General features: G+C 38.7%; 1 protein-coding gene across 1 annotated transcript in view; it reads left to right on the forward strand.

Annotated features, from left to right (window-relative positions):
* The first annotated feature begins 5,232 nt into the window (after nucleotides 1–5,232).
* The window catches only part of ranbp9 (RAN binding protein 9), a 26,457-nt gene continuing 15,457 nt past the window's right edge, over nucleotides 5,233–16,232 (forward strand). Inside the window, exons 1-4 of the mRNA XM_015378344.1 lie at nucleotides 5,233–5,867; nucleotides 9,799–9,910; nucleotides 12,002–12,054; nucleotides 14,589–14,756. Of these exons, the coding sequence (XP_015233830.1) occupies nucleotides 5,651–5,867; nucleotides 9,799–9,910; nucleotides 12,002–12,054; nucleotides 14,589–14,756 (550 nt within the window). The 5' untranslated portion in view covers nucleotides 5,233–5,650. The remainder of the gene's footprint in view (nucleotides 5,868–9,798; nucleotides 9,911–12,001; nucleotides 12,055–14,588; nucleotides 14,757–16,232) is intronic.

Genomic DNA, 16,232 nt, shown 5'->3' on the forward strand with positions numbered 1-16,232 from the left:
GCTTGCAGAGACACATCATTTTCTCTTTATCCCCATATAACACAGAATCTAGTTCTAAAAAGAGCATTATCATTATCATCTTTAATGTTAGTATATTTATGTGTATAATTAACCACAAAAAAACTCTTTTTGAATATTCCACTTGAGAGTGTTACTGCTGCCACCATCTGTATTGGAGGGGAAAAATGGTAGGGGTGGCCACAGGGGTGGCCAATGATTGGCTAAGGGTCGTCATGGCTACCCCTGGCCCCCCATCTAGCTCCTGTTCACACCCCTTTAAGCTTTATTTTTAACACTACAAACATTATTAGGTAGAGAGAAGAGGTTACAACAGTATGGTGTGCTTTTGTTAAACGTCTCTTTACTCAAATGCCCTTAAAAAACATCCAGTGCAACCCATTGCATGTCAAAGCTACCTATTGCTAAATGTTGCAGATATGTGTGTGATTTAAAAGCAATATAAGTTGCAGCTGTTCTGCTGAGACCTGAGAGATTCTTCATTAAGAAGGTTTAAAAGGTTTGGTTGTAAAAACAATAGATCATGCAAACCTTCCCAGCTGTACAATGAAAACATCAACCAGGTACTGTAAGTGTCAAAGGGGGCCATGTTAACAATAGAGCAGCTGCAAAGGTGGAGGATATGTTGACAACTATTGGCTTGGGCATTCAAAAACCGAGGCTCTATAAAATGTCATGAGAAAATCACTGTTGAAAGAAAACTACAAGTCTTATTTGGCCTTTGTTAAAATTTCTACTCAGATGAGACTAAATTATATATATTTTTGGCCCCCACCTTAAGCTACAACACTGCACATCACCCTGCATAAAGCTTTTCTGTTGGAAGATATATTATTCTTAATGCACCTTTTTCCTCTCTGTTTGCACCTTCTGTAACTTCTATGCCATTATGTGACGAGTGAATTCCTCCGCTGTGAGATCAATAAAACTCATCTAATCTAATCTAATCTAAGTAACAAAGCAGTGACTCAGGAGGGCTAAATACAAATGCAAATTAGCATTTTTTGCAGTATTGAGTTGGTCTTTTGTAGAGCAAAATAATGTTAAGTAAAATCCTAACTGGAGATGAAGGAAAGCATTTTATAGAAGTGGCTACTGGTGATCCTTCACTACTGCACCATATGTCCACTGATCCAGTCTGCTGATCAAATCAGGAACTACCAATACTGATGATTTTTGTTGCTTAAACCTGAGTTGTGTAAAACCCAGTCAGGATCATTTCTACCTTAAATGTGCAGGATGGTAATCAAGGAATTCAGAAACCAAACAACATTTTCTGACTGACGGGTTCCTGGGCATTTTTTTGTCAACTGGAATGTGGGAAACACAAAAAAAAAATCAACTGGAGTTTCATTTTCTGGGCAAAACTGCAGCGGCTCAGAATTAACCCTGTTTTTTTGGCTTACTGACATGCATGAAAAAAAACCCTACAGTGATTTTCAGTTGAAAAACAAACCACAAATAAGAATAAAAAAATCACGCCATTTCTAACATTTTATTTGGTCTAGTTAAAGTAAATGTTGGATAAATTATCATGTTAGATAAATATCAATTAGAATATTTGGTTTTGTTAAAATCCTAGTACTCGACTTCCTTTGGCTGGCCTGGAAAAAATAGACTTTTTACTTATTCACATGAAGATTTTAGTAGAGATTCGCCCCTTTGGACCAGTCCTTCAAACACTGAGCCGTTCCCAGAACATGTCTGGTTTGGCACTTATGTATCTCAGGGATGATAAACAGACCAGGCCTTCCACCATTCCTGTTTTGCAAAGATCCTGATCTAAATCAGAGTAAATGTTTCCCCACGGGGAGTGAGACCTCATTTCATCATTCCTTTATAGTGATGAAATGAACATTCCCACATGCTGTAGTGGTGTAAGGGACGTTTACAGGCTGCTAAACCAAACAGGGAGGATAGTAACTGTCTGTGCCTTCGGTTTTATAAGTCCGACTTTGGCACAAACACAGAGAGGCATGCTTCTATTCTTATTTTATTCCTTGCAACATGTCTATGAAGATTCTCCGTCATCCATTTTATGGTCAAGCTTGTACTGTACCAGATACTTACATCCAATAATGCATCACTCTGAATGATCAAACTGACTCCTAGAAATGTTTTACTAGATTTCATTCTCTAGGAAAACGCTTTATACCGCTAGATTAGATCATATCTGAACATGCATCTGCAGCTTTTAAACCTTAAGTGATGCATTATAACACCAACAAGGAAGTTGTATACATTAGCACATGGTGGAGCTTTCTGAAGAGCAAATAGTTTATAAAATAATGAACAGAGATTGATGAGTTGAAAAGGAGAAAACATTAAGATGGGGTTTTTGAACATGTCAATCCAACAGTACAGATGGATCCCACCAATTTCTTCCGTAAGGAAAGTAGCCACGGCATAAACAATACTCCTGCCAAAGACTTGTTTAACTTCAATTTGTTGTATCATGAGACAAATTAGATATCCAAAGAAAGATTACTGGAGAAAATACAAATTTCAATTCCCAAAATAAGATTTAAAGCTCTCAATTAAAGGTATCCAAACCAACCTGACCTTATGTGGGAAGCTGCCCAGAAACAATAAAGCTTTTGCTAATTCTGATTTCTCATTCTTTGCAGCAATCTTTCAGAACGAGCAAGAATACAGTGAGAGTGGAGATGAAAATGTTTCTTGTTTGCAGGGTTGTTTTCATTAGGTGCATTGGAAGGTTTTTTTTAGCCTGAAGAGCGTGATTAAAGTCATTCCAAAGCATCCCAAATGGATTGGACTGTGCGAGTCAAGCAGCTTTATTTAGCTTTTGACCCGTTCAGTGTCGAACTAGATAGTTATCATGCGTAACCAAGAGCCTAAGGTCATGAGATTGTTTATGATCAGGGCTTCCTAATTCAGGACTTTCTTGTAGAGAACAGAATGAATTGTTCCATTACTTTAAGTAAGACATCCAAGCAGAAAATAGCACCAGATATTCCACTTCTCCTATGTTTTCCTGCAGACCAGGGGTAGGCAACGTAGGTCCACGGGTACCAATATTCTGCAACCTTTGCATGCATTTCTGTTTCAACACACCTGAAACAAAAATCCAAATGACCTCTTTGGCATGTTTATAAGTTTATTATATGTTTTGGATATGTTGAGAAGGGATATGTGCAAAAGCTGCAGGACAGTGGCACTAGAGGACCCATGTTACCTACCACTGATATAGGCTATTGATCAGAAGGGTACCGTAATCAGTTTTAGTCATTACAACAAAACATAACTTTTCGATTAAACCCATCCCTATGGAAGCAGTGGGCAGAATGCAGCACCTGGGGTTTCATCTAGGGCTAAGGGTCCTGCTAAGGTACCTAGATTGGCAGTCTGTGCAAACTGAATTGTTCTTGTTTCAGATCACGGGAAAAATACCTTTCAGAAACCTCCAACCCCAAAGTCTTGGAAATAATCAGGAGTTTAAATTGTTTCCAGTTAGCAGTGGTTTTGTTCGTCAGGGACCCAAGTGGATGGGCCGTCAACGAGCTCTTGTCTTTACAAATTACAGAAGTACATTTGGCGTTTGCATTTTTATATGAAGCTCCCAGAATCCTGATGTATGAGACTTGTTTGTCAAAGAGTCCTAACACAGTGTAGCAGCTACCGTGATATTTTAGGGCTCTTTATGTTTTCCTTTCCTGAAAAGCTTTAAGGAACTGATGGTGTTTCATTTTTAAACCTTTATTATGATGAATATTCAAAAATGTATTTCCGTTATTTACAGAAAAAATATATCAACCAAGTAAAAAGAAAACTGAATTGACCAGATTAATCACAAATCAATCAAACTAAGGTTTATGTCTTTTTTAATATGTAGAGTAAAAAACAATACAAATTGCTTTTATGCACAAACATTCGTTGAAGAAAATCAAAGTTCTTTAGCAGTCCAAAAACGTCCTGAGAGAGTTGCTTGTCTGTGTGATGGATTGACTTCTTGTGGTTGTGAACAAGTCCACAGAATAGCTTCCAGCAGTCCAGGGATTTGTTGTCATAAAGATGATAGTTCCTGCAGATGTATATTGAATGTCTGGCAATGGAAAGGAGGGAGTTACTGAGAAAGCTTGGAGGGATGTTTGTGTGCTTGCCTTTCTTTTAATCCAAAGAGTCCAATCCAGTCGCAGTCCTGGTCATTTTCTTTTGGGTCTACAGAGATGCCTTCCAGTAAGTTCATCTGTCATCTGCAAAAACAGCCTTCACAAATACTGATGTAAAATATCGGAAATTATTTTTTAGTAAGCTAATATTTCTCTGTAAAAAAAAACGGTTTAGTTTTTTGTTATATGGTGGTATAGTACCAATATTGACATATATAATTTTAATAGGATCTTTGGGGTTTTATTTAGTGTTGCACCAATGCCATTTATTTTGGCCCCGATAACGATACCTGGTTGTGCAGTATTGGCCGATACCAATACTATCTGTTTGAAATTGATGTGTGTGTATAAATATGAAGAACTGCATAACTGCCATCATGTTTTTGTCAAGCTGCTGTCTATCTTTTTGAAGCAGGAAAAAGACTAATACAAAGTGAATCCAGTAGAACTTTTTATTGCCTACCTGGAATGAGTCACAATAGTTGAATAAACTTTTAGCTCTTAAAATGGTATCGGTGCCCTATTTGTCGATACTCGCCAATACCGATACCACAATTTTAGTGCAGTATCGGGGCCCTGCCCAATACTGGTATCGATATCGATGCAACACTAATAAAAAATATTGGAAATTATTTTTTGGTAGGCTGATATTTCTCTGTTAAAAAAACAGTTTTGTTTAGTTTATGTAATATGGTGGTATAGTACATATGATAACAAATACATTTTAATATGATATTTGGTGTTTTATTAGATAAACAATACAGTGAAAAACTTAAATAAATAAATAAAAAAAGACTATTTTATGACATCATAGAGAAGGTTTTATCTGGTTGTGGACAATCTATTGTTTGAAATCTTTGTAATATGGATAGGGAGCTAGTTTCATAAACCAGTACTCAAAAACAATGGGAGACTATTGAGAAACAACAAATAAATACAAGTTTGCCCCTGACTTTTAAAACTAAGAGCATGTTTTTGGGTGCAGGTTTATCTGTGCATCATGTGTTTTTTGCACATTCACATCTACTGACTTCACATTCCCATAGGAAGCGAGTGGAGCTGCTCTCAGCCAATCAGGATCACGGATAGCGCTCCGACAACAAACAAAAGATCGAGCCTAGCCGAGCTTATTATACTTCAGCCGATCCGCCTGCTCCAACAACTATGTTACTTTGCTAACCAAACTGACTTTTTTCGTCTGGCTCTCTGCTGCTCTCATCAGATCCTGTCCAGTAGAAATTGTCACCGTTGTGTGGATGTTGAGGCTTTGTGGCAGCTAATGTCAACCTAAGCCATTTCAACGATCGCTAAAAACGTTAGCCAGGTTAGCTTCTTAGCTAACCAACTCTGGCTGTCTCAATACGAACCAGCGAAGCCAGTTAGCTTAGCCTGCTAACTAGCTAGCTTTGCTAACACCCCCCTTTAAAAACTCGACACTGACCGACTCCAGCGGTCCTGGCTTGTTACTGACAAGCCATTCAACTAAAAGCCGTGAATTAGCCATGTCTGGACAGTCGACGGGCTGTGGGTTTCTGATGTCGGTCGTTGTCCACGGAGACTCGGCTCTGAACGAGCAGGAAAAAGAGCTAAACCAGCGACTTCGACGACTGTATCCGGCCGTTAACGAAAACGAGACCCCGCTTCCCCGCTCCTGGAGCCCGAAAGACAAGTTCAGCTACATCGGGCTCTCTCAGAACAACCTCCGCGTTCACTATAAAGGTATGACAAAAATACCCCTTCAAAGTTTTAGCACTTTATTTAGCCGAAGCTAATATATTAGCCAAACTTCGTGGCTAGCATAGCAAAGGCAGCTGCTGTTTGGGGCTAAAAACAAAGTAGGCTGGTAGCCTGATCAACAACAGGGCAGAGAGGACATCTTGCAAACCGACCAGCTGGCGATGTGGAACTGCTGCCAATTTCCACCTCCTAGCTCGTTAGCTTCGATGCTACTAGTTAACCTAACCAGTTTGCAAACCTCTTTTATTTCCACTATGAAGCATACAGTGCTCACATTCTGTCGAGCTATTGTTTAGAAAAGAATCCTTAAGAAAGAACATAATTAAAGCTACTAATAAAACACTTAGACGAGGTTAGATTTGATGTTTGTTTGACACAGGTCAGAATAAGACATAATGCAGCAACCCTTTAGTGTGCTAATTTAGCATAACTTGTTAATTAAAGATGTGATAAAATAGTGTCAGATGTCGAGGTCGGGTTCAGGCCTCCGTGAGGACATATTAGATCTCATTTCCTCACAGCAGAGGATTTAATATTAAGGGATTTATCTGACATCCAGGTTATTTGCAGAGCTACCATAGTGAAGGTTCTAAGAGCAGGCCTAGAAGAAACGGCTTTAAAAAAAAAATAGGTGCAATTGTGCTTCCTGGGTGTGTTCTGCTATTCTGGGTCTGGCTGGGCCTCTGCACACATCCTCTTCCTTGTTGCAACCAGAGTATTTTTCCTTTTTTTACAACAAATGTACTCCAATCCTGTGCAGCAAGTTTGCAAATGTCAGGTGATCTTACCACACCATCTTATATTTTAAATCTCCACCTTACAATGAAGGTAATCATAAACATAAAAATGAGCCCCTTTGGAGAATCTGTCCCTTCTGCTAATAATCTAATAATAATCTGCTATTATTTGTTATGCTATCGATAAACTATTGCAAAATTCATTCATTATAATTAAAGCTTTACCCAAATTGTTAGAACTGTGCAATCTATGATTAGATTTCATATCCTACTTAAAATGCTGCATCAGTCACAATTAATCAGTATTTGTTGTAGCCAAACTGTAAAAGTATGTCAAAGTAAATTGGTCAAAATATAGAGAAAATTTAATATATATAATATACCTTGTACCTTAACCCTTATAATACATTAGGTTGTGAAAGCCGCAGCAACATCAAACTGTTCAGATGGCTCTATTTTGTGTATTTGAGAGTTTTGCAAAGGGAAAAAAGCATTTAAATAATACAATGTTTAGTATATAACTGTTCTGTAATATATCCTCACTGCATTCAGACTAGAGACCAACAGGATGAATTTATGTCTTGAATGTCAACTTGACAAACAATATATCTGAAAATCTTTCTCAGTTTTATTGCAAAAGTGTCACTAATCTGTGAGCAATTATATTAGTCTATTTAAAAGATCAAAGTTGAAATGTATTTATGCTGTGCTGAAAGGAATGGGAAAGTGCTTCAGATATTTTGGTTTTTAGAGTTTCTTAATACCTTATTTGGAGTACAGTGTTTTTATTATTACCTGAAGGTGACATGCAGTAGTTCTCAAAAGTATACAGACCCTTATGTTTTATTAAAAGAAATGTGATCATGATTAATTGTTTCAAAGCTTTGCCATATATAAAGTGCCTAATTTAAAGGTCAATAAAAAAAAATGCTTCTAAGATCTGTTGTAAATCTAATTTGACTGTTAACTGCCCTGTCTCAAAATCAATCATTTGCACACTTTAGGAAAACTGCATTTTGCAAAGGACTCATAAAAACACAACAGAATCTTCTTTTATAAAGCAGTAAGGCAGGGGAGGGTTGGAACAAAACATGCTGTACTATATACCATAGCGCTATAGAAATGGTTTGTGATTTCAGAAAATACTGAAAAACAATGACTTTACAAAAACTGGACATTTCTCCAGAACTGATGAAAAGTTAAAATATAACCTGGTTAGGGAAGTTAACCGCAATACCGAAGAAATGGCAAGCACAATTGGTATGTTCTGGTTGTGTCCAGCATTCGAGAACCTAATTCTTTTAGGAAGAGAATGAAACCTAACATCAGTGTCACTATTCCAAAATGTATGTCTAAACGGGGAAAAAAAAAATCCAAACAAAAACAAATCCGCCTCCAGCAAGAGAAAAAATCCTAACCACACGTGTTAAATGTTAGGGTATAAAATCAAGATCTGGAGTATTTAGTGCGCCCCACTTTTTATACTCATATCTTTCCATTTTAGATATTTTTTTATTTTCCCATAGTACATTTCTTGTCAGTTATTCAAATAAATGGCCCATTAAAGGTGGGAAATTGTAAGATATATTGAAAGGATTTCAGTTGTTTTCCATCAGAATATCCTGGGATTTTAACAGAGGGTTGTAAAGTTTGGAGAGCCAGTAAATATTTGTGTGTTTTGCAGAATCGTGTACATTTTAAAGATAAAGTGAAATCGCTTTTAGTATATCATTAACATTATATCACCCATATATAATTGGTTGCATAAAACAGAGTACATTAAAATTGCAAACCGCAGTAGTGTGTTCAAAATCACAAAACACTGACTGGATTCTGTATTTGATCCATTTTAAATGACATGCATTAACATAGTTTTTAACAGTACTATCTTTAGTGTCCTTAATGCATGCCAGCAATCGATCTTGGTGACAAGAATATTAAGAGGGAGGTTTTAAGATGATGTAAAAGAAAAATATGGTGGGTTAATTACAGTCCCTATCATTGTTGCAGCATTTAATAACATTCTGATGTCATGTGTTCTTGATATTAATACATGCTTCTGCCACCTTAAAAAAAAAAAAAAAGTTGTTTCCCTAAAACAAGGACGAATCTCTTAACAACACTTGAGAGCACTGTTGTAAAACTAGACTGGGGTATTAAAAGCTATTTAGTGTAGCTTGACAAAGCGCACCATAGGGCAGATGTTGGATAGAAAGCAAGTGGAGGAAGGAGGAACTTTAAAATAAAATTTTTGAAATCAAATAAAAAAAAAAAAGCATACAAATTTAAACTATTGTTTTGAATACCCATTTATTATTAGCTAATCTTAAAAAAAAAAAAGATTGAGGACTAAATCTAAAATAGATGCCCCCTTGTACATAAATAGGTAGCATTTTGGTATGCAAAGATCAAATTAGCTAAGGATGTTATTTGGATTTGAATGATTAGGTTGAAGACATACAACCTCTTATTTTTTTTATTTCAGCAGATATGTTGTTACCAGCATTACCTAAAAGGACTCAGGATATCTTGTTTTGTTGTAAATCCCTGTGGTCCACATATTATGTAAGCTTAACTAAGCTAAACTGCTTCTAGCTAATATTCATCAGCGTAAACATGCCTGATATTTGACCCCTAATGATCTGCTCATCAGCCCTGCACTCCAGCTGCTTGGGCTAATGTTAGCTTTAAAGACCTCCAGCATCAGCAGGTTCACAAATCGGTACATGCGGTTCTGCTTCATAACATGACCTCTGCCATATTCTACAGCGAAACGTTTTCTTTGCATTTATAGAAAATGAACCAGTTAATTTTTTTTTATTTTGATTAGTGATCATTTTAGCATACAAATCATACAAAAGTTCCCTGAATCTGTTTTCAGAACGCACTGTAGATAATCCCTCTTCAAAATTAATAACACTATAGTTCTCTGTCTGCTTTGTTTGTTGTGTGTAAAATATGTGGCCCACTTTCTGGTCTCTCAAAGGTTTAAATGTTGCTCTGATCTGGGTTTATCGTTATCAGTGAGGATAATGTTTTACCCTGAGCAATCAATCTGAATCTGCATACAGTCAGTGGTTTAGGGCAGAGATTAGGATCCCACACACTAAGCCCTAAGGGGATGCTTTTGGTCTTTATTATCAACGATAAAAAAGTTACTTTTTGCGTTTTCCAAGGTCATGGCAAGACTCCCAAGGATGCTGCATCTGTACGAGCGACCCATCCCATCCCAGCCGCCTGCGGGGTCTATTACTTTGAGGTGAAGATTATCAGTAAAGGCCGAGATGGGTAAGAATAAAAAAGTTGGATATTACAGAAGTTTATCTTGTTTATGTGTCGAGCTTTTAGCTCTTTGGTTTTATTGAAGCTTGTTTTCAAAGTCTGTTGTTAATCACAGTTCAGTAATATAACGGTTATGTAAATGAATTTGCTATGATATTCTACACCATGATGTCCTAATGCACCACCTGAGATAAATATAATCATTACTTGGTTCATGTAAGCAACTAAACATGTTTTACTTTGCGTCTACTAAATGTTTTATTAAAACTGCATTAAATTCATAATTTTGATGAGTTATAACTGTATAAGATCAATTGGATATGAAACATTTAGACGAGTCGATGAAAAGTTTGATCTTGTTGAGGAGCTAGTGAGGCTGGTTTGGTTTGGATGTTACAAAGCATCCAAGCTTTTAGGGGAATAAATCTTCTAGTTTGGTTCCAAGTTGTGCTTTTGGATAAACAGTTCGTTTAGCAGATATGAGTTGGTTTAAATAGCCCCATTTACACTAACTGCTGAAAATTGATCAACTCTGAGCTTGGATCAGTTAACCAAGCAACGCTCAGTTCCTTACAACCATTTACACATCACGCTAGTACGGTTACTCTCCTCCTAGTGATGATCTACGGTACTATTGCTCTCTAGAGGTAAACAAGAAAATCAACAAGGCAGCGCCCGTAACATCCAGGAACAATTGTTGGGGTTAATCACACTGCTAAGGAGAATCATCACTGGAAATCATGTGGCACTAGCATAGTGAACTAGCTCCACCCGCCAGCGGCCAAAATCATTTTTGCCTGCGAGTGGGTCTAGTCTCAATCAATGCCCCAGGCCCTAGAACTGGCAGGCCAATCGCAATGCAGAGATGTGTTTTCAATTTTTGGATGCACAACGGGCAGGTTTTTGAGGGCGTGATCACAAAGCTGCACGCCAAGGAAGATGGCAACAACTATTTAGCAGTTCTCGTTTGACTCAGCTTTGGAATCAGTTTTGGAAGGATTAGACTTTGGGTTTTCGTTGAAACGTGAGCAGGAAGAGGCGCTACGCACATTCATTTTTAAGAACGACGTATTCAGCGTTTTACCAACAGGCTGTTTGTTTACACACCCCACCAGCTTTCTGTTGCACTTACTCAAACACAGTCAGTTGCGCGCGTTGGCCAATAGGTACAGACATGGTTTGTAAGACAACGTGTTCTCTTCAACAATCTTCCAATATCTCAATCATCAGGGCCAGACTAAATTACACATTTAATCTCGCATTAAGTCTGGCTTGTATAGCTTGTATTTTTATGAATGTCTGACTCTAAGGAGATGATGTGGTCTCCTCATGCGCTCTTTGCTGTCTAAGGAAATCGAGCCAGAACTGAACCTGCCAAGCCTTATTGATGAACTAGTACCACGTTAGCATGGTTCGCCTGTGTCTGGCACGGTCCGGTTCAGTTGTGTCTGCAATTAACACTCAGTTATCTCGGTTACCATGCTTGAACCGATCCCGGCACGGTTAAAAAAGGGTAGGGTAAATGGGGCTAATGAATTTTACTGGGCTGCCAAACTGGTTTAACTGTTGCAGCTGTTGGTATGTGAACACTTCATATACTTAAAGAGGTATTCAGGTGTATTTTCATTGTTAGTGTTTCTTTTGAAGACCAATTAAACTCCACCAAGGTTGGTGTTACTTCTGCTGATAAGACGGTGATGTTGAGTAAGCTTCAGGTAAACAGGATTTAATTAAAGTCACTGCAGCTTTCCTCTGCTGTGCTCCTCCTTTCTTTTGTCTGCTTGACTATGAAAAAAAAAAACTATTTTGGCTGGAGCAGAAGATGCTGCATCTTTCATTGCATTCAAACACAACACAGCTGTATCTTTACAGTAGAGCTGTTACTGTATTTTACTGAAGCAGAGGAAATGCTGTTCTATAAGGAGGGAGGTTTATATGGAAAACGATGAAGGGGAAGATAAATATTTAGTTTTTACCTGCCTCTGTCCTCTAAAATGGCAACAATGATGTTTTATCCCAGGTCTGTGCTGGAGAGTCACCGTTTTACATGTCGGGGATTTGCTTAATGTAATTGTTTTTACCCTGTCTGTTCCTCAGGTACATGGGCATCGGCCTCTCAGCTCAGGGTGTAAACATGAACAGACTCCCTGGTAAGTTCATGATTTATGCAAATGTCAGGATTTTTTTGTGTTTAGAGCTTGTATTCTGCTCAGGATTCTGCTGAGCCATGGAAACGTCTCCGTCAGAGGAAACTTCAATTATCTGATTACATCTGCATGTTCTCTGATGGCGAGGCTGGAATACAGTGTTTACACAAATGTGAAGCTGTTACAGACAGCCGAAAAATGAATGTGGAAATGTCATTCAGTTGAGTGGCTTCCCACTCAAACTGCATGCCTACAGGTACACAACAGAAAAAAAAAAACACCAACATTAGTGAATAAGCTTTTGGATTTCAGTCTGGTGGTGTCGTCAGTCAGGTCATAAAAAATCTGGGCTGTACATCAACGTCCTCGTGGACAGGCGTGAATCAGGTAATTTTACGTCAGAAGCTTTGTGTTTGAGCAGACGGAGAAACAGACTGGTAGGTGTGGACTGGCTCATTCACTGTCCCCCGCTTTCCTGAAAAACTCTGAGCATGCGGAGAGGGAGCTCTCTGCTGGCCAACTAAACTGATCAGCCAGACTAAAATCGCCACCATCCAGAGACTCCAATCAGTGAGCCGATGATTTGTTCAAAAAATAACCACTTTAAATGCAGAGGTGGTTTAGATTTCCCGAGCAGAAAGTTTTGAGCTTATGAATCCAGTTTAGAGCTATTAGCTCCTCAACGTCAATGGAAGAAAGTTTCATGGAGTCTGTAGGGGGAACTAAGGAGTTTTGGGTCGACTCCAGAGCTGAGAGGCGACAAAAGATACTGGTCTTATAGCAGAAAAATTGGACAAACGGGTTCATATGAACCTCTTTTTAACATGATTCACTTCATTTAACAGATAAATGCTAAATTCATCCCTGTTTTTATTTTTAGGTGATATGACCCAGCCCTGGTTAAGCTTTATCTTGTTTCTATAAAAGGATTCTCCTTCTGCGACCCGGTCCATATGACATCGCACTGCAGCTTCAGCGTCATTCAGTGAGGTTATCAGACTAAGCAGGAGCCCAGACTGCCTTTCATTAGTTTGAAAACTGGACCCACCCAGGGGCTCCAGCTCTTCTTTAAAGATAACAAGGGGCCAGAGTGAGCTGCAGATACAGATGGAGGCTAATGAAAGAGCAGTAAATGTGAAGAACTGTCTTAGTGATGGATGTAGTATGGGGCTGGATTTATTCTGCAGCTCAGCTATAGCTCATACACACAGCCTTCTGCTTTCTAAGGTTAAAACAGGCCTGAGGCCAGCAGGGCCTAAAGAGAGACTGTCCTCCTTCTCAGAGGAGTGTGCTCCCAGTTTAAGTTTAGCCGTTTCTCATGGAAGCTGGGATACTGAAGCATGTTCCTCCATCACAATAAAGCAACATCATCATAAAGCAAACGAAGTAAAGAACACATCTTTGAGATCATTCTAGTTAAAACTGCCCAGTTTATTCTTGAGTTGGAGATACTTACTCTCAGATTATTAAAAATGCCTTTATAGGAATGCTTAAAGTTCTGTATTCATTGAGATGAAAAAGGGAAACATGGATTTGCTAACTAGAGGTCTTCTAGAGGTTAAACTGAAGCTGTGTTCAAATTCGTGTCCTGCAGCTTTCAAAGGACCCAGTAGGTCCAAGGATGTAGAGGCCGTGAAGGTTGGAAGGAGTGGCTGTAAATGTGACTTTCACCTGCGCTTCCACTTTTACCTCAATGCAACATCAGTTCCTCTCTGACCCAGGCAGCGTGACGCACAGAGCTGTGAAGCCTGAAAAAGCATCCCAAGCGTTTTTTTTGTTTTCTTCATTTAATCGTTAAGGAGCTTTGAAGTATGTATTAAAGATGAGTAAATTAATAATTTCCAGATTAACTTTAATACTTGAACCACCTGGTTGGTGGTTGACATCTCTTAATAAAATGAGCAGATATTTGAGTTTTATGTAGCTACATGCTCGCTTAAAGATATTACAAGATCATATCTTAACACTATAATGTTTTAAGTTAAGTTTTTTTTTTTCTACTTTCCTTTCTTACATTTAAAGTTTCTGTTTCGTTAGAAAGACGCGATGGGCTGGGCCACGAAGGCTTCAGCTGACCCAACCTTTAAATTTGGACAACCTTTGTCAGAAATGAAGCCCCTGAATTTGGACGCATTTACATCCCTCTGGTGCTGAAGCTGGATTCTGTTGCACCTGCTACATATTGGAGTTTTTGGTTAAGAATTCTCTCCTTGCAAAGTTTTTGTTCTTAGTTTACAATTATGCACATTTGGTCACACAGGGCTAGCAGGACTGCTTAAGCATATTTCACCCGTTGTGATGTCATCAATTTTTAGTAGCAAAGATTTTTTTTATTTTTCATCATTCCAGAGTGTTTACTTCGAGTTAAATTTGATTATCGTCTGGTTTGTGGAATCAGTTTATTCTCTGCTTCAGTCCCGTCGGCATCAGTGAGGTCGCCTGACTGTATGATTCTCCCCTGATGTCCTTGGGAACCTTTTCCCTGCCCTCTGAGTGCTCAGCTTTGGTCACTTTGTTCTTCTGTTCTCTCCCTTCAGGTTGGGACAAGCACTCGTATGGTTACCATGGAGACGACGGCCACTCTTTCTGCTCGTCTGGGACCGGGCAACCCTACGGGCCCACGTTTACAACAGGCGACGTGATTGGCTGCTGCGTTAACCTCATCAACAACACCTGCTTTTACACAAAGAACGGTCACAGCCTAGGTAAGGCAATCGCAACGTTGTCGTTTTTACACGGGGCGCTCCGACTTCCTAAAAAGCAAAAAGTACCGGTTTCCATTGCGTTTTATTTATTTATTTTTATATATACTGATGGGCGCAGCACATATTAGGGAAACTGCTCAACGTAGAGATGCAGCAGCTGTGTAACCTGGTAAACAATATGTGTAATTAGAGGACTTGGTTATTTCTAATAAAATAAATAAGTCTATGAAGTTATTAGATTTTTATTGCACTCTCACCGTCTGCTCTCTAAGTATTTATGGCTGGAATAAATTTGTAACTCTCTGTATTCTTAGAAATACTGTAGGTTAAAACACCACTGTGCTGCACTAATGTGGCTAAAGGGTGTTTCCTATTTACTGCAAAACCAGATAACGCTGCATACCTTCATGATGCGTCTGTACCGGTCACATGCATTGCTGCCTGCAGCTCTGTTCGGCCTAAAACATCAAGGGGTACAGATGGTAACGCTTGTCCTTTTCTTGAAGCATTTAGATTTCAGATCATATCAGTGAGAGCTCTGTGAGGCTTTCTTATTCCGTTTCCACACTGTATTTACCACGGCATCTTTAGAGGGAATTCTTTATATTCACCAGCCCAGAGAGACAAAAAATAGTTTATGCAAGTTCCAAGAGGTTGAAAGGTTTTTAATGGACTGAAAATATGAACTCGCTGTACCTTATTAAACTCAATGTTTCAGGCAGTGGAATTGGCAAGGTTTGTTCTAGTCAAAATCAGTTTTTGTTTTTCCAAGTCTTCAGTAATTGGTTTTAGGGAAGGGATGAAATGGCTAAAACATAAATGAATACCAGCTGAAATAAGTAAATCAAATAAAGATGTTCCGTAATATAAATTCAATAATCCACAGCAGCTCAGCGTTTTATTAGCTTTATAGAGGAAGCTGTGTTGCATGCATGATGGTGGCTGTTAAGAAAGTCGCTGCACAGACTAACTGAAATTCTCAAGGGCTGATGGGCTGCAACCTTTACATGCATCCATTTTCCTGAAAACCCCAATCAAATGGCTCAACTGCATCTATAAGATTATATTGGATCCCAGTGTGTCAAAGCACAGGCACACCTAAAGAAGACAGTTTACCTGAGATAGCAGACAGAAGATTGTTACACTTCAGTGAAGTTCTCCATTCCCTTCACTATAGCTGAGTGATATGACCTTAAATCAATATCATGATAAATTAGGAAGTTTTACCTCGATAACGATAAATGGCCCGACTCCTCTATCAGAAATAAAGGCATGTGCAGGAAATAAAACTGTCCATCCATTTTCCGTCAAGCTTATCCCTGCTGGGTTCGCGAGGGGTGCTGGTGCCTATCTCCAGCTGTCTATGGGTACACCCTGGACAGGTAGCCAGTCCATCGCAGGGCAACAGACACACAGACAACCAACCATTCACACGCTCACACCTAAGGAGAATTTAGAGAAGCCAATTAACCTAAC

This window comes from Cyprinodon variegatus, unplaced genomic scaffold (genome assembly GCF_000732505.1).
Source record: "Cyprinodon variegatus isolate N-32 unplaced genomic scaffold, C_variegatus-1.0 Scaffold170, whole genome shotgun sequence".
NCBI lineage: Eukaryota > Metazoa > Chordata > Actinopteri > Cyprinodontiformes > Cyprinodontidae > Cyprinodon > Cyprinodon variegatus.